This window comes from Podarcis tiliguerta, assembly GCF_965153285.1.
Source record: "Podarcis tiliguerta genome assembly, chromosome: W".
In the NCBI taxonomy this organism is placed as follows: domain Eukaryota; kingdom Metazoa; phylum Chordata; class Lepidosauria; order Squamata; family Lacertidae; genus Podarcis; species Podarcis tiliguerta.
This window is the reverse complement of record NC_139552.1, coordinates 18,753,584-18,778,040: the sequence shown is the minus strand read 5'-3', so window position 1 is coordinate 18,778,040 and position 24,457 is coordinate 18,753,584. Positions and strand designations below refer to the sequence as shown.

The window sequence follows — 24,457 nt, the reverse complement described above, 5'->3', positions numbered from 1 at the left end:
GTTTCCAACACCTCCTCTTGCTCACAGTCTGCTCCCTCTTCTCCCTCGGACGACTCAGCCTCGTCGTCCCCCCTCCAGTTCCCTGTTTCTGAGCCTTCTTCCCTTGGGGGATCCCCAGTTGGTGCCCCCTGCCAATCCTATCTGCATCCAGCCGGCCCAGGACAGCAAGCAATGAACAGAGCTGGTAGACATCCCAGTACCTTGCATCTTCTAGGTGCAGCTGGCGCTCATCTTTGTCAGGAAGGACCAGCTCAGCCGCATCAAGGAAGAGATGAGGGAGACAGTGGGCACAGGCATCATGGGGAAGATGGGGAGTAGACCCTGACAGCGGAATTCCCTACGTCTATCTTTCTGTCTGTCTTTCTGTTTTTCTAATCTCTGCCAACCAGTTCCCCCCTCTTTCCTGCTTGCTCACTAACAGCCATCTTTGCTCCGCCCCTGCAGGGTAACAAGGGGTGTGTGGCCGTGAGGCTTGTCTGCAACAATACCAGCTTCTGCATTGTCAATTCCCACCTTGCTGCCCACGTGGAAGACTTCGTGCGCCGAAACCAGGATTACAAGGATATCTGTGCCCAGATGAGCTTCCTGCCCCCTGACCAGGGTCTGCCGCAGCTGACAATCATGAAACACGAGTGCGTTTCGAGGGCTTGGAGGGAGAGAGCCTTGGCTGATGTAACTTGTTGGTCTCCGCTATCTGGAGAAGCAAACTGAGTCATGTTTCGGTAACCTTCCTGCCTGTGTGTAGCTCAGGGTAGGCAGCATTTGTTGTTGTTTAGTCATTTAGTCATGTCCGCCTCTTCGTGACCCCATGGACCAGAGCACGCCAGGCCCTCCTGTCTTTCACTGCCTCCTTCAGTTTGGTCAAACTCATGCTGGTAGCTTTGAGAACACTGTCCCACCATCTCGTCCTCTGTCATCCCCTTCTCCTTGTGCCCTCCATCTTTCCCAACATCAGGGTCTTTTCCAGAGAGTCTTCTCTTCTCATGAGGTGGCCAAAAATCTTGGAGCCTCAGCTTCAGGATCTGTCCTTCCAGTGAGCACTCAGGGCTGATTTCCTTCAGAATGGAGAGGTTTGATCTTCTTGCATTCCATGGGACTCTCAAGATTCTCCTCCGGCACCAGAATTCAAAAGCCTCAATTCTTCGGTGATCAGCCTTCTTTATGGCAGGCAGCATTGTGCTCTCCAAATGTTGATAGACCAAAATTCCCATAATTGCTAAGAATTGGCCTTGCTGACTGGGGCTCATGAGAGTTCCACTTCAGCAACACCAGGAGGGTGCAGTGTCGACGATCCCTGCTGCTGCAGCTGCACCACTAAGGTTTCTACTAGAGCAGCCAGTAGAGAGCAACATAAACCGAGTGGCAGAGATGTATTGGATTAGATTATAGCAAATGTGGGCAACTTCTCCAGTGATCGGGGTGGGAGTTGCAGTTTGTTAAGGGCAGTAACGCGAAAGCAGAGTTGCCATTTTGCATGCAGAAGGATCCCGGCTCAGTCACCAGTGTGTGCAGATCGGGCTGGGCATGATCTCTGCCTGAAAGCTGCTGCCAGTCCATGTAGTCCGTCCTGAGCTTGATGGGTCAATGGTCTGCCTCAATATAAGGTAGCTTCCTATGTTCCTGTGTACTACAGCAGGGTTTGGAGGGCCACAAGCGCCCTGCCCATGAATTCAAGAACCAGGGGAAATTCTAAAAGTCTTTGCTGAAAGGACATCAAAGCAGGGGCCAGGTGAACCTCTTTGGGAGATTATTCTGAAAGGTCGGGTGCCATGACTGAAAAGGCCCTGCCATGCTTGAAAGAGCAGGAGTTCCCTGGGAAAGGGATTCTAGTCACTGGAGAGGCAGTGCAAACATGCCTTCTTCTGGTACCCTTTCCCCAAACCTTGAAACACTTGAAAGGCCAAATGGGATGCTCTGAATTGGGCCTGGAAGCAGTTCAAGAGCCGGTCTAGTTCACAGAGCACTAGCCTAATATGATCATACTGCCCAATCCTAGCTATCAGTCTTACTACATATTGCAGGAAGTGACAGCAGGCTGCCCCCCGCCCCCCGCCCCCGTGAGCTAGCCTGTAGCTGTGGTTGCTTTGCGTTTTTCCAGCATTGTCATCTGATCACTAAAAATGAGCTTCAGAGACTTCTGACCTACGGCCAGGTGAGAGACATCTTTGTGTTATATGTGGTGGTTTAGGATATTGTCCTATTTATTTCCTTTGTCTGGGATATCCCAGCCTAGGCTAGAGAAACCACTTTCAGGCAGTTAGGAGCAAAGTGTAGCTATAGCATAGGATGACTGCGACTTCTACAAATGCTTTTTAAGAAGCAAGTCCCAATTAAGTTGGAGGGTTGCCTTGGAATAAGTAGGACTGCTCTGCAGTTTCCCAGTTAGAGGGCTTTCCTAGCTCAGCACACGCTCCAGATGTTGTTGGACTCACATCAGCCCCAGCATAGCTGCTGTCCAGCAATATCTAAAGGTCTAAGGTTTCCTGCTCTAGGTTTTGCATCTGTCTGGAAAATCTGCGTTGCTCACATGTTCTTATCAGCAGATACTTCCATTAAGTCCAATTAAATTGCTGATGCTTTTTGTTTTACATTTTTCTCTCCAAGGTTTGTGTGTTCATCATGTTGACGACCTTTCTCCCACTTGGCATAAGGATCATTGGTATTTTGTGTTGAAACAGAGGCCTGATTGCTGCACCTTATGGTGGATTTAAACTCTGTGAGCGTAGTCATGCCACAGCCCTTTGAGAAGGATGCTGCAAGGAAGGCAAGGGGGGGGCAGCCTCAGACTTCCAACATATGCAAAACCATGATAAAACATTAAAAACTTCCCTAAAGGCTGTATAGTTACTTATCTCCTTGACATCTGATGGGAGGGTGTCCCACAGGGCAGGTGCCACTACTCAGAAGGCCCTCTGCCTGGTTCCCTGTAACTTTGCTTCTCACAGTGAGGAAACCGCCAGAAGGCCCTCGGTGCTGGACCCTGATGCCTGGGCTGAACAATGGGGATGGAGACACTCTTTCAGGGCTGAGGCAATTTAGGGCTTTAAAGGTTGGCACCAACACTCAGAATTGTGCTCAGAAACGTCCTGGGAGCCAACGTAGGATGCAAAAGGATGGTTTTGCAGTTGCTCATAGTGTCGGGGGTGTATTCTGGTGGTTGTTAACAGTTTGTATGGATTATTGGTACATATAACATTGTCTATTGGAGGTATAGCTAACCTGTGGTCTGCCAGATGTTACTGAGCTGCAGTTCCTGTTGGCTCCAGCCATCATGGCCAGTAATCAGGGATGATGGGAATTCTAGTTCTGCAGCATTGTGAGGGCCACGTGTCTGCTGCTCCTGAGTTAGAGGATTTTCCTGTCGTGTGATGCAGCAAAGTAATTTAAGATGACATGGGACAAAAATGCACAAGCATCCTGTACCTTTAATAATTGTGTATGAGATAAGATTTCAGCAGGTATAGCCCTTTTTTTACACCTGGCTAACCTACTAGTAGGGACACTGTGGGTTAAACCACAGAGCCTAGGGCTTGCCGATCAGAAGGTCGGTGGTTCGAATCCCCGCAATGGGGTGAGCTCCCCTTGCTCTGTCCCTGCTCCTGCCAACCTAGCAGTTCGAAAGCACGTCCAAGTGCAAGTAGATCAATAGGTACCGCTCTGGCGGGAAGGTAAACGCTGTTTCTGTGTGCTGTTCTGGTTCACCAGAAGCGGCTTCGTCATGCTGGCCACATGTACGCCAGCTCCCTCGGCCAATAACGCGAGATGAGCACCGCAACCCCAGAGTCGGTCACGACTGGACCTAATGGTCAGGGGTCCCTTTACCTTTACCTTTAACTTACTAGTACTTCACCTTGGTCTTCCAGCAGAACAGTGGCTGTTAATAGACTCCATTGTCAGGCAACAGGGGGTCTTTTCCTTCTCTGCTGATTAGCGATTTCTTTTTGGCTTTAGCTAAACATTCAGCGTACCCAAAACACAGCTTTTGCTGATTTCACAGAGGGAGAGATCAAGTTCATCCCAATGTACAAATTCGACTCTAAAACAGATCCTGCTTGATAGTTGAGCCTTTGTAAGTAAGTACTCTCAATCATTCTTCTGCAAGGCTTGTTTGTTTTTCCTAGTCTGCTGAGATGCTAGTAGTGGCCTGCCTTTCCATCCTCCTGAGCAGGCTAGTCAAAAATATATTTTAGACATGGCTTTCTGCTAAGCCAGCTGTTGGAGGAGGGCTAGAGTTGAGGGCTGAATGGACTTCCTTTCCTTTGCAGCCAGAATGGACACCAAGCCACGGAGGAAGAGAGAGATCCAGCTCTCCTTCACCTGCTCACTTTGCTTGCATGGAATTCCTGGTTGCCAAAGGCTGCTAGGCGAGTTGTGAAATGAAAGGCTGTGATATGTTGTCTTCCTCAAGCCATACCTGCTCAAAGTCTCTGGAAATGTTTTGGCTCCTTTTCCACAAGCAGCCTTTCCCCCACATTTGTCCTGATAACCAGCATCCTCTGTTTCATGGCGTGTATAAGCAGAGAATCCTGTCTGTGTCAAGGAAGTCTGGGAATTAGACTTGGTGCTCTCTCAAGATGAGTCTGCCAGGGCATAAGAGCACGAGAGCAGCCCTGCTGGATCAGGCCATTGGTCCATCTGGCCTGTTCTCACATTGGCCAATGAGATGCCTCTCGGGGAGCCCACAAACAGGACCTGGGTGCAACAGCACGCTCCCCTCCTCCAAGCCATGCTGCTTCTCTTGGTGGAGTATGTTCTGTGGCCATTATGGCTAGTAGCCATTGAGCCTCACCACCCAGGATTTGGCATATGCTTGTGGTTCTTGACAACTGTCAGAAGCCACCTAGGCCTGCTAGTTTCATTGCTCTTGCTGTGGTAATGGGGAAATCAAAAGGACAGGCGGAACATGTAGTCACGAAGCCGGAAAACGGCAGGCTCCTTTGGGCAGCATTTCAGGTGCCAGAAAGGGTCTTTTGGATCACTGAAAAAATAGTGTCTGAACAAGAATAACGGGGCCCCTTGCTTTTGGGAAGGATCATCATTTGGTGGTGTGCCATATGCTTTGTATGCAAAGTCTCAAGTTGAAACTCTATGGCGCCTCCACCTGAAAAAGGATTGGGCCACAGAGAGCTGCTGCCAGCCAGAGTAGACTTAATTAATTAATTGTGGGGTTGGAAGGGATCATGAGGGTCATCTAGTCCAACCCCCTGCAATGTAGGAATTCAAACTGGGGGAGGTCAGAAATTCATTCTGACCTGGTAGAAGGCAGCTTTTGATTTCCTAACAACTCTCTCCATGAGACAAAATGCCTGCACACCTGCAAGGTCCGCCCCTTCAGAAGTTGGACTCCCAAGCCCCATCATCTCCAGCTGTTGACCGTGGTCAAGATCACAGGCCATGTGTGGAGCCAAAATTTGACTGTGTGAGCCTTGTGTGTTGCCTCAGCCAGTCCAACAGTGTCTCCTTGCAGTGGAAAGTGGCGTGTGCCAGCATGGTGTGAGCCAATCCTCTGGAGAGGAGGCAGCGTGAATCAGCTCAGCTACCGAAGCCACATGGAATTGAAAAGGAGCGACCACAAGCCCGTCAGCTCCCTCTTCCTCACAGGGGTAACACCTGCCCTGGCCAGGGCTATCGTCTAGTCAGGGTTTTTAGTTGCCTGCTATGTGGCACCTCCTCGAATCTGGGCAGGCCCTGACCAACAACCAGGCCCCTTTCCACACAGCTCCTCCTTGGCCAATGACTTCCGGTGCAAGGAGTGGGCAGCTTTGGGCTCTGTTGAATCCCTAGGCTTCCATTCTCCACTGTTCTGAGTACACGCTGCTCCTGCAGGCATGGCAGACCACATGGGCTGAACTGTATACCTTAACCGTTGGCTCCATTCATGCAGTGGAGCTTGTGTGGTACTTGGCTTGGAGCATTTGGCTTCAGCCCATTGGCTCTGGAAGTCACAGCCGCTGCCATCCTGGGGAAGCTCTCAGAGTTACAGTACTTGCCTCTTTCAGGGCTGGGAACAGGGGGGTGCATCAGGCCTTTCTGCTCTTAACTCATACCCCCCCCCCTTTCAGTCCATAGCCCCAACAAATGTGCTCTGCCCCCCCCCCCCCATAGGTGAAGGTTGTGGCTGACCGACGGTACCGGAAAGTGTTTGAGGATATTGTTCAGTTGATGGACAGGATGGAGAACGAATTCCTTCCCTCCCTGGAGGGAGGTAAAGACGAATAGGATCCTCTCCAACCCCTTAAAGAGGGTTTGCTGCAAAAAGACCAGGGGGGAAAGAAGCCCTTGGCCCATCTAGCTCAGTCTTGAGCGGTTCGCCAGGATTTCCGGGGGATCTCTCCCAGCCCTACCTGGAGATGCTGGGGATAGAACCTGGGACCTTTGCATGCAAGGCAGATGCCCTTCCACTGAGCGGCAGCCTCTTCCTCGCAGGCAAAGACTCCAGGGGTAGCCAGCGTGGTGCCCTCCAGATGCTGGACTACAACTCCCATCATCCCCAGCCAACATGGCCAGTGGCAAGTGCAGCAATATCTGGAGAGCCCCACGTGGACCTGTTGCATGTGCAGTCCCCTAAATGAGAGCCCGGGGCCAAGGACAAACTCCCCCCTGGAGCACGTTTCCTTGCCTCTGCTGAAGGCAAGCACTCTCTTTCTCCCCCCCCCCCTTTTGCTCTGCAGTTTCCGTTTGAGAATGTGAAGTTCCGGCAGCTGCAGAAGGAGAAGTTCCAGATCACAAACAACGGGCAGGTCACCCTCCACTTCTCCTTTATCCCCAAGCTCAGTGACAGCCAGTATTGTAAGCCATGGCTTCGCGCTGAGCCCTGCAAGGGATACTTGGAGCCCAGCGCGTCTCTCTCTGGAATCAGAGAACTGTAGAGTTGGAAAGGGACCCCAAGGCTCATCTAGGGAAGGCCTTCCTTTTCTCCTCCTCTTCCCAACCCTCCTCCATCAAACCTTGGGAGTTTGGTAGAGCAGGGGAGGCTTAACATTTGTGGGCTGCATTGCCCCATGCTCAAGCCTCCAAGGGCCACACGTCAAAGCAGCTGAGCCCAAAGTGTAAAAGTGTGTGTGACCAGCTTTAAACATACACACACAAACAAATGAATTGAAGCAAAACAATGCTGGAGGGTCCCAAAACACCTTTTGGCATCGCAGGGAACCAGTGAGAGCAGTCCGTCCAAAAATTACTTTTTTTAAAAAAAGCGTATTTTTATGTTGTGGAGGCACAAAAATATCTTGGGGAACATATAGAACTAGCCAAACTTTTAAAAACTCAATGAAATGTAAACTAAAAAAGAAAGTTACATTGGGGACGCAAAAATCCTTTCCCTTTTTATATTCTTTTGTTAGGATCACTTTCTCTCACCCCCCAGTATCTGTCACCATCTTCTGTGCAGCTGCTGCTTTGGAGGACTAGAGAGGAAAGTGGGGTGGGGGTGGGAACTGAGTCGCTTCTTTTCCTAATTCTTGAAGTTAAGGTTTCCCCCATACACCTGTGAGAACAGGAGGCTGTACGAGATGGGCCATTGGCCTGATCCAGCAGGCTCGCATTGTGTCCTTCTGTTCAATTCTTCACTGTCTTCACTTTTAATTTACAGACAAGCCAACTTGGCTGTGCCAAAGAGTGTATCTGCCTGACCTCCTCCCGTTTTAGGTGAGACGGGGGACATTTCCCTGGATGTGTACGTCAGCAAGGAAGAGAAGATTGAGGCTATCTTTGTCCTTCACCTTGACCGTGGCAAGGACTATTTCCTCACCATCAGTGGGAGCTACCTACCAAGCTGCTTCGGGACCTCCTTGGAAGCCTTGTGCTGGATGAGGCAGCCGATTGGCGAAGTTCCCGTCACCAGACTTATTGACCTGGTAGGGAAAGGGGTTGATTTACCTGGCAGGTTCATGTGCTGGATGTCTACCCTTCCCACTCTGCTTGCCTGCTTGAAAAACAGCTGCTCTTCCACTCAGAAATGTGGGGGCTGGGGGTCCTCCGCTGCATTCAGCTTCTGTAGCTGTGCATCCGCTTCCTGTGTGCTGTTCATGCCCTTTGTTTGCCTTGACTGAGTCATCCCAGGTTTTGGTCCTCCCACCTGCCCTTTCCCAGGGCCACTGAACCGTGTGCATTTCCCTGCCATCTGCCCAGATACTGCTCAGCCAACGGGCTGTTTCTTTCTCTTCTCAGGGCCTGTGCCATTAACACCCTTGGTTGTCTTTTGCTCTTGCCTTCCTCCTCTGATCTCAGGGAGAAGACAGCTTCCTAGAAAAGGTAAGAGTTGGTTTGCTATCCTCTAGATGTTCTTGTAACGGGCTCAAATCAGGTACAGGCAACGCCCCGTTTACACGGGGGTTGCGTTCCGAGGTACCGTGCGTTTAAATGAAATTGCGTATATTGGGGACAGCATTGGAAAAGCCTGCAAACACCCTCTAAACTTCCGGAAGCCCTTTTGAAAGGCCTTTGGAAAACCAGCAGCCTCCCTGCAAAACTCCTTGCTCCAACTCTCCACAGGCCTGAAAGGTCGGTGCCAAAGCTCCTGGGAGGGAGTCGAGATGCTGTTTCCATGCCACTTTGCCGATTTTGTGCTCTTGGGGTGGGGGCTTTTTCCCCCTTCAAGTGCCCCTTCCAGCTTTGCGGCAGTGTGCATGTGCCTCGAAGGCACGTAAATGGAGTTGCCCTTGTCAACGATCAGCAGCTGCTCCATGCAGTGGCAGCTGGTCCCTTAGGGCAAACCAGGCACTACCCCACCAACCTGACTTTCCTCTCAGGCAACCCGCACCTGCCTGCCTTCTGACTCAAATCCAGGTGGTGGCTCTAGCTCTCTGCGTTTTTCTCTTCCCTAGTCTCAACGTGGCCCTTGTAGAACTCGGCAGAGGAGAACGGAGACGAAATCAGAATTCGTCAGCACTGCTTGTAACTGATTTTGCGCTGCTTGACTCTGGGTCCGCTTGCGATTGGCAGCACAGGAGGCAGAAAGCCCAGTTTCATGATGCAGGCGCCAGCCCCTTCTGGCCCCAAGAGCCAGTTTTCTCCTTGTCTCTGTGCTCAGCAACTGCTGCACAGGCTATGCCCCTCTGGCTTACTCTTACCACCTGAGCACTGGCATTTCGGAAGCGGTAGTGGCTGCTTTGGGGTGGCTCAGGGAAATGTCACTCCTCTCGAAATCAGATCGACTTGGGTGTATTATCCTAGCCACAAGGAGACAGTGGTGACTGTCAATTTGGACAGCTGTAGACATTTAGAATCATGGAGGATATGTTTATCAGTGGCTACCGGTCAGGGCTATTTCTTGCCACTATTATCACAAACCACATGCTTTTGATTACCAGTTTCTGGGGAACATGATGGACAGAGTGCTCTTGTCCCCGTGTCCCTATGGACTCCCAAGGGCATGTGGTTGGCCATTGTGGGAACAAAATGCTGATCTAACCCAGCTAGGCTCCTGTGTTCTTTAGCATGCACCAGCTACTCTTGCACTAAGACTCTGATACAGCATGTGTCATTCCCCACACCAATACTCTCTCTCTCTCTCTCTCTCTCTCTCTCTCTCTCTCCCCTCTCTCAACAAGGGTGAGCGGGGGGATGGGAGGAGGGAGGATGAACTGGGTCCTAATCAACAGCTGCCCTGGGGATGAGGGGATCAAATTCTCCATCCTTGCCAACTCCTTTTAGTGATGGGCTGCTTGCCACTGCTGTGCTCCTAAAGCTCTCTTGCTCCCCCCTCCTCTCTTTCTCTTTCTCTTGAATGTGGGAGCTGGAGATAGAACTAACCACCCTGAACATTTCTGGAGAGGAAGATGGGAAGGAGGCCGGAGGCATGGTTCACCAGCTGCTGTGTGCTGCATTGCCCAGATAAGTCGTGGGCTGGGGCTCCAGCTGTTGCTCAGTTTCTACCACTGCCTCTGCAACGTGCTCTAGACAAGGGGTGGTGAACATGTGACCCCATCATCTCATCATGCTGGCTGGGGCTGCAGCCCATCAACCTATGAAGGCCCATCCATGTTCGGTTGCTGTTTTTCTTATTTATTTCCTGCCCTTCACCCTAAGGTCCCAGGGCAGGTTCCAGCAATTTAAATAAAATGTTAGCCAAACCTCATGTCCACAGCTGCATATTCAGTAAGCTTTGGGGTGAACTGCACATCCGGAGTGGGAGGATTATGAGCTGCATATTAATAGGGGGAGGGGGAGCTTGGATTTGGGGTGCGAGCAATTTGTTTTTTGTTTTCCCACTTGAGATGCTTGCTGTGGCTAGGGCCGGGTGATATGTCAATATACCGGTAGATATATTTTCAAATCAGCTTGAAGTCTAGATAGTGAGGCTGGTTTCATAATTTCTGACCTGGCAATGTATTGCGAATCATGATGTGTGTGTGTACTATGCAAAAAACACCATGTGGGGGGGAACTGTGAAGCCAGACAATGCTTCTCGAGATTCCTGCAGCCCCTGTGGACTCTGCCGGTTCAGCTTTCCCCTGCCCTCCTGCAGGGGGCAGCAGAAATCACAATGCGGGGGAAACCGTGAAGCCAGCCAATGCCTCTACATAGCTCCATCTTATTTCAGACATCGTGATATATTGGTGTGTTGCAATGTTTAGCTAGTGCTATAGCACAGTGTTGAAAGCCAGCTATCGCCCAGCCCTAGTTGTGGCCTCAGAGGGCAAGACTTGTCCACCCAGCTGGAGCAAGGAAAGAATGCATACAGGCACACATTCTGTCAGGCTCTCATGCCAGTCCCGCTTGTCATTGGACCTCCAGGAGAAGCAGTTTCTGGATATCGTACCCCAGGATGGTGATGACTCCACTGAGCGGCCAAGGAGATCTGGCTTTTGGTGGACCACCTCTTCAAGAATGCCTGCCACCAGGTGAGCTGAGGGGGACGGTACCATTGAAAGGATGGGTGTGGGCTGGAATCCAGTACCAGTTTTGGGGTGTGCAGGTTCCAAACGTCCCAATTGATTCATATCTTAGCTACCGACTCGCTCTTACAAACTCCTGCTGTGAGTATAGTGGCACCTTGGTGGAGCGGCAGTGGGTGGGACATCCAGCATACGGTCTTCCTTAGAGCGGCTCAGAAGAACCCAAGTGTTCACAACCATTGTCTGTCTATCCCTAGCAAAGCGGCTCTCTGAGACTGGCCACTAGAAGAAGCGGGGAATGATTTCACTCTCCCATTGCCCCCAATCATGAGAAGGGTGGTAGGAATTCTACTGTGGAAAGCAGGCGGGATACAATTCTCAGCCCTTGTGCCAGCTCTCTTGGTGATGGGCTTCTCTCCATTGTGGCATTCCTCGACCTCACATTATGCACCCCAAGGCTGGATTGTTCTTCATGCTATCCAGGATGTACCTCATCCCTTCCGAACACACGGGTGATACTCTGCTTCAGGAGGACCTCTTCCAGACCCCGGGGACGCAGGACGAGCTGCAGGAGAGAATTGAGTGCCTGGACACCAGCATTCCCGAGACGACCCGTATCCTCTTTGGGGGACATTGTTGGGGAGTAGGGCTGCTTGGTGGTTTTCTTTCGCTCTTGGCTGGAGTGGACCTCACTTTTATATACTTGGTGGCTTAGGTTCCTAGGCCACCCCATCCTTAAGGCTCTGGGACACAGCACAATGAAATGCCCACAGTAAAGTCCAGTCATGCATCCAAACAGCTTCACAGCTTTAACCCCCATTTGAAAACATCAGCCTGGCTAGATAGAGCAGAGGTGGGGAACCTTGACAGGCCCGCAGGCCCCACATCTAGAATCATACGTGGTGTCAGGTGTGGAGACAGGTAAAGACATGGCTGCAAAGGAGCTTCAAGGGTGCGTTCAATTGTTCTTTGGCAAGCAGGGTTTGTTGACCGCACTTTTGGAGTTGACCACTAGTATTTGTTGTTTGGATTGAAACCATGCCTGCAGAAGGACATTTCCTCAGCAGATCAGCTTTGCAGGCAGCTTCGTCAAGAGGGGAGGTGTGGGATAATTACAGAAGGGTGGCTCAGCTGGTAGAGCGTGACACTCTTAATCTCAGGGCTGCGGGTTCAAGGTCCACCTTGCGCCAAAAGGAGGAACTTGCAAGGTGGGCCCAGGTGTATAAGGACCAAGCTTCTTGCTTTGGACCAGCCTGGGAAGGAGGCAGGCTGCAGGTAACAGGACAGAACACTTCCCTTGCCAGGCTGTCAATAGCTGGCAGTGACCACTCAGTGGCCGAAGCTCTGCTCATCTTGCTGGAGACAGTGCCAGAACCAGTCCTTTGCTATGAACTGTTTCAACACTGCCTTGAGTGCTCACATGACAGCCACCTCTGTCGCCAGGTCGGCCCCAGAGCCCCATCTCCTCCTGGCTGGTCTGTGGTGTGTACAGAAGCATAGAATCAGAAGGGATTTCCAAAGTCATCTAGTCCAAATGTTGCCGCGAGTAACAGGAAATCCACTAAAACATCCCTGAAAGCCAGTAAACCGGCACACTGGGAGGAGGGCTAGTCTGGTCTGGCAAGCCTTGTTAACTGCAGAGGTTGCTGATGTCTCCTTTGATAACCATCCCTCTCGGTTGTGGAGAGGGGTGGGGTGCGCACATGTTGCCTTTTTGCTTTCTGACCAGGACTTGTAACAATAGCCCACCTGTTTCAGTGAACCTCGCTTGAATTTCCAACCCAGGAAGCGGCCATATACTGGGCCATCTAGCTCAGTATTGTCGAAATTGACAAGCAGTGGCTCTCCAGGATTTCAGACAAGGGATGTTCCCTACCCTCCTGGGAGATGCTGGGGGTGGAGCCTGAGACTTTCTGCATGAAAAGCAGGTGGTTTACTGCAGAGCTATGTGTTGGGATACTGCCAGGGAGACAAAGTCCATCATGACTCCACGTCGTCTCCGGACGTCCATTGATCTCCCGTAGTCACGCAGTACCAGCAATTAGAGACACGAGCTCCAGAAATAGCTTGCCACATTCCAGAGCCGTGCACGCTCTATCAGCAGATAATGCACACAGCGAAAGATGCACTCAGGAGAGCATTATTTACAAGTTTATTTCTGCGTTGATCAGAACAAAGGAAAACATGACTGCCTGCTTCAGTGTTCCAGGGTCCGAGAGAGAGGAACGAAAGCAAAGACACAACAGAAACATCCTGTGAAACAGGAAATGCGCAGGCTGTGACACAAACATACTGCTCCCTTTTAAGGTGGAACGGAAATATCCTAACATCCTCCCCCTTTCCGTGTAACCTGTAGTACCTGTGGTCCAACCCAGTTGCAACCTCTGTACATAAACCTTAAGTTGTTCTCTGTTAACAACCTTCGACAACAGATCAGCAGGAATTTCATTTCTTGGCATGTAGGACACCTGAATGAGTCCTTTCTGAATACACTCTCTTGCACGATGTAACTTAATCTGCAAGTACTTGGTTCTTTGCTTGCAACTCTCTGAGTTCAGCAAAGCCAAACAGGATCTATTGTCTTGATACACTTGTATAGGACATTTCACAGAAACTCTGATGTCCTTAAACAGTTGCATCAACCATTCACAATCCATGAGTGAAAATGACAGAGCATTGAGTTCTGCTTCACAGGAACTTAGGCTCACTGTCGTCTGCTTCTTGCACAGCCAGTCAAACAGACAGTGGTTGTACATGTAGCATACTCCAGAAGTGCTTGTACCATCCGTGGTGTCACTTCCAAAACTAGCATCTGCAAAGATTTCAAGACCTCCAGTCTTCTGACTGGTGAACCTCAGCCTGTAGTGCAAAGTCCCTTTCAAATAGCGGGCTATGCGCTTCAGAGCTTTCCAATCCTGAACAGTAGGATTATTAGCATGTCTGCTAAGCAGGTTAGTGCTTACAGCTATGTCAGGTCTTGAGCATCTAGCAATGAAATTCAGCTTGCCTAGAATGCATCTGTACAGTGTTGTGTCAGAAAACGCTTCAGCAGTACTATCTACCTGGTAACCTGTCACCATCGGTGTGTCTGCTGGGTTTGCATCAACCAAATTCAACCTGGTTAATACATCAGCAATTTTCTGTGTTTGGTGAACCAGAAAATTGCCTGCTTGGTCCGTCTCCACCTGCAGAGAAAGATAATTGGATACCTCACCAAAATCCTTCATGTCAAAGTGCTCCTTCAGCTGAGCTAGGGTGCTTTGGTACAAAGCCTGATTCTTCCAAAACATCAGAAGATCATCAACAAAACATAAACAATACAGTTCGTTTTGCCCCTCCTCCTTGACAAACACACATGGATCAGCTTTACCCTGGTGAAAACCTAGAGAAAGCAATGTCTCAGTGAGTTTTGTGTTTCAACACCTGGCACTCTGCTTGAGACCATATAAGGATTTCCAAAGTTTACAGACCATTCCCTTCTGTATCTGCATTCCATCAGGTGCAAGCATATACAGCTCCTCCCCCCAAATCCCGTACAAAAAAGCTGTATTAATGTCATGATGGGAAACATGCAGTTTCTCCTCTGCAACAATCTTGAGCATCAGCCGAATGCTCTCATATTTGACGGTGGGTGAGTAGGTCTCGTGGTAATCCTGTCCTGGTACCTGTGAAAAACCTCTGGCAACCAATCTGGCTTTGTGTCTGACAACCTTGCCACTTTGGTCTGTGTAAGCCTTGAAGACCCATTTGCTGCCAACCAGTCTCATTCCTGGGACTACCGGTACCAGCTCCCAAGTTTGGTTCCTATTCAAGGAATCAACTTCAGCCTTCATGGCATTAAGCCAAGGCTCAGCATTTTTAGAGGTTAACTCCTGAACCTCTTTGAAGCTTGAGCTACTAAGAACAGCAGTTGCTGTCTTAGCAAACTCATCAGCAAATCTCTTTGGAGGACTGCCTTTGGTCGCCCTTTCAGATCTGCGTACTAGACGCAAGTCTTCTGGACTCATCTCCTCCTTCTTAGGAGAAAAGTGACCAATGGTGAACAGTGGTTCTTCCAGTTCATTGTCAGATGCATCAGATGGTCTGACTGAGGCCTTTGCGCTCTTGTAGTCTGCTGTGTCATCACTGTCACTGACATCAGCAGCAGCGCCGCCCACTGAACTGGAATCCGAACTCTGATCATCATCATCATCATCATCATCCTCAGCTTCCTCAGCTTCCTCAACACCATCTGCTTTTTTCACATCACCTTCATCCTCCTCTGAACTGGAATCCGAACTCTGATCATCATCATCATCCTCAGCTTCCTCTTCTGCCTCAACATCATCTGCCTTTTTCACATCACCTTCATCCTCCTCTGGGTAACTCTGGAAAATTCCCACATTTCCCCCCCACTTAGGATTGTACTCAACACTCTTTGTGAACTTAATGGACTTAGAGTGTGTCATCCATACCCTGTATGCTCCTTTTTCGTACCCCATGAACAAACCATGTGCCCCACGCTTCCCAAGCTTGTTGCTCTGTGGGGTGTGTACCCACATGTCAGAACCAAAGATTCTCATGTGCTTGACATTAGGTTTCTTACCAAACATCTTCTCATAGGGGGTACAACCAATAGGCGATGACAGTCTGCGATTAAAAGTGTAAACATACGAGTTCAAAGACTCCCCCCAAAACTTATCAGGGAGATTGGCATCATGCAACAAGGTTTTCATGCCTTGAAGCAATGTTTGCTTTGCTTGCTCACAAACCTCCCGTGGGGATCCAGGACTTGAGAAGCTATGCTGAATTCCCTTCTCGGTCAGGAAAGCTTCAAACTCCTGAGAAGTGAATTCCCCGCCTCAATCAGTAAACAAACAGCCGATACGTTTACTGTGAACATTCTCCAACCAAGCACTGAATGCCTTGAACTTAGGAAACGCTTGCGATTTCTGCTCGAGCATAAACACATGAATGTACCTGGAAAAAGAATCAATTAGAACCATGAAGTACCTTGCTCCACCCAAAGAGGGCGCAAGTGGACCAACCAGGTCTGCGTGGACTAGCTGGTAGGGTTTGGAAGCCTGCCTGCTAGACTCCTTGCCTTTTGGAGCAACCTTCACCTTGTTCTCTGCACAAGATACACATTTCATGTGAAACCTACAAGGTTTGATGTTCAAACCCTCAACCAATCCAGGCATCTTGGCCAGCGCCTGCCAAGGCATGTGACAAAATCTTCTGTGTGCTTCATGAACACATCCTGCATGATGTTCGGTTGATCTGCTCCGATAACCTCTTCCGATAGATTTATTGCTTTATTGTTCGGCGTCCAGCACGCTTCTCCCTGCGAGCCTCTGCAGGTCGTAAAACAATTAGCAAAGTATGCACAGCAGTCGTGTGATGAAAGAGCACTTCCCAAAACGCTGCTTCTGTTTTAAAGTCTCTTTATTGTCACAAAAAGCAAGTATTTACAAAGTCAAATCCCATCTGAATGGAGCTGCATTGTCTCTGCCTCTGCTTGCAGCTACGCAACAGCAAAACTGCTGCTTTCGATTTCCACTGAACTCACACAGCATTCCAAGCTGCTTTTGTCACACCCTGGCTTACTTCCCTGGTAAGCCCTTCCCCTCAGTCTCGAGGCACAGAAGGTTAACCCTTCACTACACCCAACAAAGAACCTTGTTAGTTTGCGCAACACAACAAGAATCAACATTAGACACCGCAGCACCATTGTCGTCATAAGTTATACAGAACAAGCCATCCATAAACTTTGCATGCAAAATGTCCTCTTTGTCTTTCCTGATGACACAGACGCTCCTCTTGAAGGAAATCTGAAAACCAAGCCCAGTCAGTTGTGGGACACTGAGCAAATTGCCTGCAGCACCTGGAACATAAAGCACATCTTTGATGGTAGTGTGCAGACTTGCCAGTCTCCCAGTCCCTTCTCCTGCAATTCGTAACGTCTTTCCGTCAGCCAGGTGGATCTCTCCGTCTTGAGGTGTGAAGGAGATAAACAGATGCCGGTCTTTTGCCAGATGGCGGGTGCATCCAGAATCTACAATAAACCTGGCCTTGGCCTTTAAGCAGCTTTTCTGGCAAACAAAACCTTGTGTTCGACCGGCGTGGGCTTAAGCTGCTTGCCCCCCTGCTCCTGGCCATCAGACTTGCCTTTAGCCTTTGGAGCAGCTTTTGCAGCAAGCAAAACCTTGTTTTCCACTGGCGTGGGCTCTTCACCCCCCCTTCTGCTTCTGGCCATCTGCAGGCATCTGTCTCTGTTTACCTCTGGCCTTCCGGTATCTGTGAGGATGACCTTGGCTCCCACGAGAAACAGAGCTTTCAGCTGCCGACTCCTTGGCTCCCCCTGGAGGCTGGAATGCTGCCTGGGATGACATCACAGTCAGCTCCCCCTGCAGCTTGCAACCGGTGCCCTCGGCATCCCTGCATTCACTCACATTCTGGGAAACAGCCAGGAGCTCCGATGCAGTCGAACTCTGGGCTGGGATGACTGGCAGCTTCAAAGCATTCCACATCTCACGTGCAGTCGCATTGCCAGCTAGCGTGGCAATTTCCTCCAGAGAGACGGACAAGACTAATACGTCTATGGCCTTTGAATCCTGGGCCTTCCATCTATCTGTCAGAGGAACTGGAGGGGCTTCACACACAGTATGCCACACTCCAAACTGTCGTAGTAAACTCTCACACCACACAGCCAGGGTTTCATAATTTTGCCCATTTAGCTTGGGGCAGTCAGCAGCTTCAGAAGCTTGGAAAAATTCCATTCCAGCTCTTCATTTGAGCCCTGAGCCTTATGCTCTTCAGAGGCTTCTTATCTTGGCTGCTCATAAATCTCGAATTCTCTGGCTCGACTCCCCAGGCCAATAAAGCCAGCCGGACACCAAAGAGACTCTGCCGCGGCAACGAAAAGCCTCACTTTCACTTTCCCCCCACATACCTTCACAGTCTCTTTCGCAGTCTTACTCTCCTGTAAGTGCCGTGAATCTGAGCCCGAAACCTGTTGTTGGGATACTGCCAGGGAGACAAAGTCCACCATGACTCCACGTCGTCTCCGGACGTCCATTGATCTCCCGTAGTCACGCAGTATCAGCAATTAGAGACACAAGCTCCAGAAATAGCTTGCCACATTCCAGAGCCGTGCACGCTCTATCAGCAGATAATGCACACAGTGAAAGATGCACTCAGGAGAGCATTATTTACAAGTTTATTTCTGCGTTGATCAGAACAAAGGAAAACATGACTGCCTGCTTCAGTGTTCCGGCTCCGAGAGAGAGGAACGAAAGCAAAGACACTACAGAAACATCCTGTGAAACAGGAAATGCGCAGGCTGTGACACAAACATCCTGCTCCCTTTTAAGGCGGAACGGAAATATCCTAACACTATGGCCCTTCCCCCAAGATATCTCAGTTGGTAGAGCATAAGACTCTTCATCTCAGTGTCCTGAGTTCGAGCCCCACCTTAGGCATTGCAGGGGGTTTGATTAGTTAACCCTCGTGGTCCCTTCCGACTCTACAGTTGTATTATTCCCCAAAGTTCCCAGCAGAGTTCTAGTCCGGTTACCATTTTAAACATTCTTTTTTTTTATGCCAGGTATAAACCTGCAAACATAACAAGTGCACCGTGCTAGTGATCCATGCCCCTCCTCTAGCAAAGCTCTGCACTGAAACTCCAAACCGCCCCTCCCTGTCTTGCAGGTGATCTGCCAGTTGCCGCGGTCGCACCAGAACGTGTTCCGCTTTGTGGTGGCTTTCCTGCGGGAGCTGCTGAAATACTCTGAGAGCAACAACGTCAGTGGCAACATGCTAGGTAAGGCCTGCCTGTCCTGGCTGGGAGCTGGCCTTCCTCCTGCTCCCACCTCCTCTCATGTTTTCGCTTCCCTGCAGCCACCCTCTTTGCCAGCCTCCTGCTACGGCCTCTGCCCAACTTTCTGCCGAGTGCCATCGGCTTCCTGCTGGGCTTCCTGCTGGGGGCGGATGACTACGAAAGGTGCCAAGCGTGACTGGAGACGAAGTGGGGAGGGAAGAGGCAAGGCCCAGCCTCTGTTCTCTGGTGCCTGCCCTTCCCCTTGTGCCATCTTGCCATGTGCCAGCTCCCTTCCCTGTGCTTCGCCCTTTCCACCTTTTCCTCTTGACTCCTGACACGGTTGCACACTTGGCTTTCCACATGGTTCCAGGGCATTGGCAGCAGGTTCAGGGTGCTTGGGGAGGGACCCTGTTGGAGGACAGTCATTCCCCTGCCCATCCTACTACCACCACTGCTGCTCTCAGTCCCTGCGCAGTAGTCCACGCTCTCCCCTTCTGCTGCAGCTGAGCATGTGCTACTCTTGGTGGATACCAGGCATAGGGATTCCTGGCCTGTCCTGGGATTGCAGGACCTCTTTCTCTGTCCCCCCAGCCTTGATGCTCATCAAGAAGGGGCAGGGCAGCCACCGTGGCCCACGTACGCCTTAGCCTGCTCTCTATAGTTCAGCTGTCTGTCCCCATTCTGCCAAGTAGAGTTCTAGGGTGTTCACTCTTCATGAAACACTAAGCACTGCCTAAAGGGATCAGGGAGGAGGAGGGGGCGCAGGCTGGGCAGCAGGAGGGGAGCTGAGGCAGTGGGTACAGCTGGGTTGGGTTGGGCTCCCCACCCGACCCCAAGTTCTGCAACTTTGTCTTTCTGCTTTTCTGTCCTGGGTTCCTGTACTTGGTGCACACACACACTCTTAATTTATTGGGAAACGGTTGTTTCAAAATGAAAGATCCGTTGTGCAGAGATTGTTCTGGAGTTTGGAGGGGAGCTACACTTGCCTTTGCTGGTTTCTCCACTGCTCTGAAGCTCAGCCAGACTTTCCAAATGTAGCCGCCTTGGGCCCTCGCAGCACACATGAGGGAGAGGCTGTGGAGAGGGGGTGCTGCATGGGGCATCAGGTCGTGCAGATACCATGGAATCTGACTTTGCTCTTCACAACAAGGCTTGCAGGTGCAGAAAGAGGGCTACATTGCTTCCCCAAGGTGTTTCTCAATTGCTCTCCTTCCTCATACTGCTTGCAGCTTGCAAGTTTCAGCCCAGCAGCAGCTGGCTGCGAATTATTGCATAGACTCTTGAGGGGAGGTCTGCCCTCCCCTCTCCCCATTAAGCTTTGTCTCCAGGGCTCAGTGGTAGGAGGGAGAACAGAGGAAGAAAAAGAACTGGGCTTGGCTTGAGGGGGTTATGAGAGCATATGTGCACCTGGTGCCAAGGGATAAGGCTGCAGAACTGAGCAGAGCACACTTAAGAGCAGGAGGAGCTGAGCCCTGCTCCCGCCACCAACACCAACAGCAACTCCTAGATGTCCACTTGTTCTTCTCAAGGGAGTCCCCAAAATGACCAAAGGAGACTGGAGCTCTGAGAGCAGCTATGGAGCCTGCAGAGTCTGGATGGGAGCTCTTTTACTATTTATTTTCATTTGAAGTGGGATGGAGTGGAGGCTAGATGAATCACTTTGGGGGGGGGGAGCAGGTGGAGAGCAGTGGAACGGGATTGGGAACTTCCCCCTTCCCCACTGAAATAATCCAACTGGGCACCCTAGGAATTGGCAGGGCCAACCTGCGCATGAGGCGTTGCGAGGCCATTGGCTCAAGGGGGGGCAGATCAAGGTCCATAGAGCACCATGCTTGCAGCCATGCCACTGTTGTGACCACGGTCAGGCCCTTGTGAGGGTTTTGCCAACACAACCTGCTCCTCTCCAGCCTCCTTTCCTAAAGGAGAAGCAGAGGCAGGGCTCAGGGTGTTTCTCAGCTGGTCCTGGCAGTGGACATTAGAAATTGTTTTCGATATGGAAAAGAGTGGAATGAAGGAAAGTGGGGGGAGGGGAGTGTGTTAAAGGAAAAGGGAGGAGTTTTCCAAACTAAAATTGGGGTTGAAGACAGAGCTCGATTGAGTCACAAAAGGGGCTTCTGCCAGCCCAGTGGAATTTCTGGCTCCCCACATCCCAGCGTCTTAAAACACAAGAAGAGCTTGGGGAGTGAATTTTGTGCATAAGGTAGATGTTTGGCATGGTCTGTCCTTGATGTGAAAAGAGGATCCTTTCAATATTTACTTTGGTGAACTACAGCTCCCACAACAACAACTCTGAAGGTGGCGCAGATGTTCAGAGCGGGGTGCTGATAATGCCAAGGTCATAAGTTTGATCCCTGTATAGGCCAACTGCATTATTCCTGCATTGTAGGGGATGGAACTAGATCAGTGGTTCCTAATTGGCTGATTACTGAGGACCCCTTATTTTTCAAAAGCCAAGCCGCAGACCCCCTACTTTTGAAAAATTTGATAACTCTATGGTAGTTACCTCTGCAAAGCAATTTTTTGAACAAAATGTGGGGTAATAAGCAAAGGATTTTAGGTATACTAAAAACAACAAGACCACCCATAAAATGTATGCTATTGCCATGCCAAAATGAGAGAAAATTAGTTGGAGGGAGGCAAGGGATGGGGCCACGGACCCCTGATTGGGAATAACGGAACTAGATGGTCCTCGGTGTCCCTTCCAACTCCACAATTCTATGATCCTGTGTCTTAAACACAAATCTTGAGGAATAGTGTGTATGTGTGTGTGTGGGTTTCTGTTTGAACTTTCCCAGCCTTTGCTTTATTCTGATTTGTGCTTGCATCCCTACTCCCCACGTGTAGAATTGCTATACCTTTGGATTTTCCTGGACATTCAAGCGTTTCCCGCATGGACACTTGTTTCCAACGGCCAAATCCCGGCGGATGGCAACCCTACCCACTTGTGCCAGATTGCCTGGCATGCATTACAAGCATCTAGTCACATAGATTCTCCAGAATCCCGAGGCTAGCTGACCTGACAGGAAGAGTCCGCGACCAGAAGGAGGAGGAGTACCAGGAAGAATGGACAAAATTCAAAGATTATTTAGCTAAATATATCAAGATAACCTAATTGGAAAAGCTTGCAAATACGAGATAGGCTTAGGATTTAAATATGTAAGGATAGGAATTAAGATGTTTCAAGATAGATTAGAAAGAATGAAAGATGTGAAGTGATCAAGTTAATTTTTTTTTTTTTTTTTTTTGAGAAGATTGATTTTGGAAAACTGTTAAAATGAAATACAATGAAATTCAACCAGGGGGATTTGAGGAAGTCACTTAACAATGTTATCAAGATTGGTTTAATTGCAATTAGGATGTATGTTTGTTTGTTTGTCTTTAAAAATTTTTGGAAAATTAATTTAAAAAACTGAAAAGAAAAACACCATAGATTATCCAGAATCCCAAGCAGCGACATTGTGAAACTTTCATAGGAATAAAAGGTAGGGGGAAAGGAGGCACAATGTCAAGCAGGCAACAGAATAAACCCGAGCACTGTGGGTCTAAAACCGGCCCCTGAATCTCTTGCTCCCCACTCTGCCCTTCTAACAATACCATTTTGTTGCTTGCTGGATGGCTGTGTGCAATGAGACCTCAGTCACTGAGGAAGGGTGCTGGCCCAGTGGGAGAAGCATGTGCTTGGCATGCAGGCGATCCAAAAATCCATTCAAGAGCAAAATTCCAGTTCTCATGTTTTCTGTCGAAAATGGCTAATTTAAAGGGGAATAGCATGGTGCCTTCCACAGAGTCAGACCAAGGAGAAATTCTGTAAGCAAAGGTAGCAGGCTTTGAAAAGCTTATGCAGATACACAAGGACACATTGCTAAAAGAAACAAAGGGATTTGGAGGGACCATGAGTGAACAGGTAGTACCAGAATGTACAGAACTGTATCTAGAAAAAGGTTACAACTGGATTACCTTTTTGTAAACAACAACAACCCCCAAAATAAAACTTGGAAGCAGCAGGACTCCTTAGGAACTCTTCAAAACACAAAACTGCATATCCCTACCCAGCCACCAAATGTGAGGGAAAATGTAAACCAGCATCTTACACTGCTTTAAATGATAGCCAGATTCTGCAATTTTTTACCACACCAGAAGTAAAAGCACGGGGCATTAATAAGTTTTTGAAAAATCATGCACTTCATTTGTAGGCAAGGGAAAGCTTTCTGAAATGTACAAAATCTTACTGAGACACACAATCTCTTGAAATGACCAAGCAGCGGACGAGATTCGGGGACAGTGGTGTGCCGCCTGGGGAAATGTTCCTTTCCATTCACCTGAAGCAAAGATGTGGTGACCTTGTGCATCCATAAATAACTTTCAGAAATGTATTTCATTACTTGCCAAAGCTTCTCAATGAGCTACCAAATGGCATTTCTTTCTATTTTGGATGAAACTGGGGAAGCAGCTTTAGAAGAAGGGGTTGCTGACATTCACTGGCCTGGAAAACACCTGATGCCAATATGATGGCATAGCGGTGTCCGCAAATTGTGGGTGGTGAATTGCTTGGGTGGCCTCTCTTGAGAAACGTTGCCAGAAAATGTATGAACCTGTTTGTGATAAAAAGTGATTCGTAAAGCTGCAAACAGCAGGTGTCCCAAGGTTAGGGAGAAAACATGGCAACGAATGAGGGGGGAGATTAGTTCAGGGTCAAGCTGAATGGGTTGTCAAGGAAACAGTGTCCTGCCCATCTTTGTGACATCTCGTGCTGCTTGTAGAAAAGACAGCAGCTACACATCCCTGTCGTGGGATAGTTGGGAGGAGTTGGCTGAACTGGGACGGAGAAGCAAGCAAGCAAGCGAGGGACCAACAGGGGAGATAGGTGTAGACTTTGCTTTGCTTTGCTTTCACTTTTTCATTTCATTTTCATCTGTATATTTTGTGCACATATTTTCCTGTATATTTTAGACAGAGAGGAGTAGCAATAGGGTTAGAGGCAACGGTCAGAGTTAGTGTTGTGTGAGCATTTTAAAGCAGTTGAGTTTAAACAGGAGCGGATTTCACCATCATCGTGAATCTGTAAGTAGGATTTCTTCTGCTTCTTTTTTGTAATCTTCTGGGGCGAGGGCTTGGGGTCCCCCACATGGCCAGCATCCCCATGGAATTTAACCCCTTCCTGAACAGCTTAACTTCTCTTCCCACCCCCCTCCCTTTCCCCGCCTTCCCATTCTCCCTCAAATCTCATTGCAGCTCAGCTGGTTAGAGGGAGCTGCAGATAGCACCAAGGTTGCAGGTCCGGTTCCCATAAGGTACAGCTGCATATTCCTGCATTGCAGGGGGTTGGACTAGATGATCCCCAGGGTACCTTCCATGATCATTATTTGGGGATGCTTTTTATTACATTCATAGCCCACTTTTCATCCAAGCAGTTCAAGGTGGCATTTATGGCTTGCCTTTCCCCCTGTTTTTCCCCTCACAACAAACCTGTTAGGCAGGCTAGGATGAGAGTGACTGGACCCAAGAGTTTTCATTGCATTCTTTGGCTCATCTATGCCTTGATGCTTTGACGACCTTCCTAGCAGCCCCCTTCGCTCTCCAGGCAGGGCTGCTGTCCTAACAGCATTATGCTGAGGGCTCTTTTAAATGCTGGAAATGCTTGCCTTATCTTTCCTTTGCTGGGGGTGGGGGTGGGGGGAGTGTTGGAATCCCCCCCCCCCCATACATGAGATGCACCACTGTGTTCCTGTGGAGAGCCGTTTGGGGTCTGTGGGTGCATAAAAAAACAAAAAGAGCCCTATTGCGTGGCGAGTTCCCGCCCCCGCCCCCAAAGTGGAAATAA

The 24,457-nt window shown here is 49.6% G+C and overlaps 1 protein-coding gene across 1 annotated transcript in view; it reads left to right on the top strand.

Moving 5' to 3' along the window:
* LOC310668799 (uncharacterized protein) overlaps positions 1-24,457 on the top strand; it is a gene marked incomplete at both ends in the record, with an annotated part of 214,164 nt that overhangs the window by 175,166 nt on the left and 14,541 nt on the right. Inside the window, 11 exon segments of the mRNA XM_083422127.1 lie at positions 445-702; positions 2,099-2,152; positions 6,672-6,837; positions 7,648-7,856; positions 8,230-8,253; positions 10,738-10,792; positions 10,795-10,844; positions 11,368-11,452; positions 12,154-12,281; positions 18,528-18,639; positions 18,717-18,819. Coding sequence (XP_083278253.1) covers positions 445-702; positions 2,099-2,152; positions 6,672-6,837; positions 7,648-7,856; positions 8,230-8,253; positions 10,738-10,792; positions 10,795-10,844; positions 11,368-11,452; positions 12,154-12,281; positions 18,528-18,639; positions 18,717-18,819 — 1,244 coding nt within the window.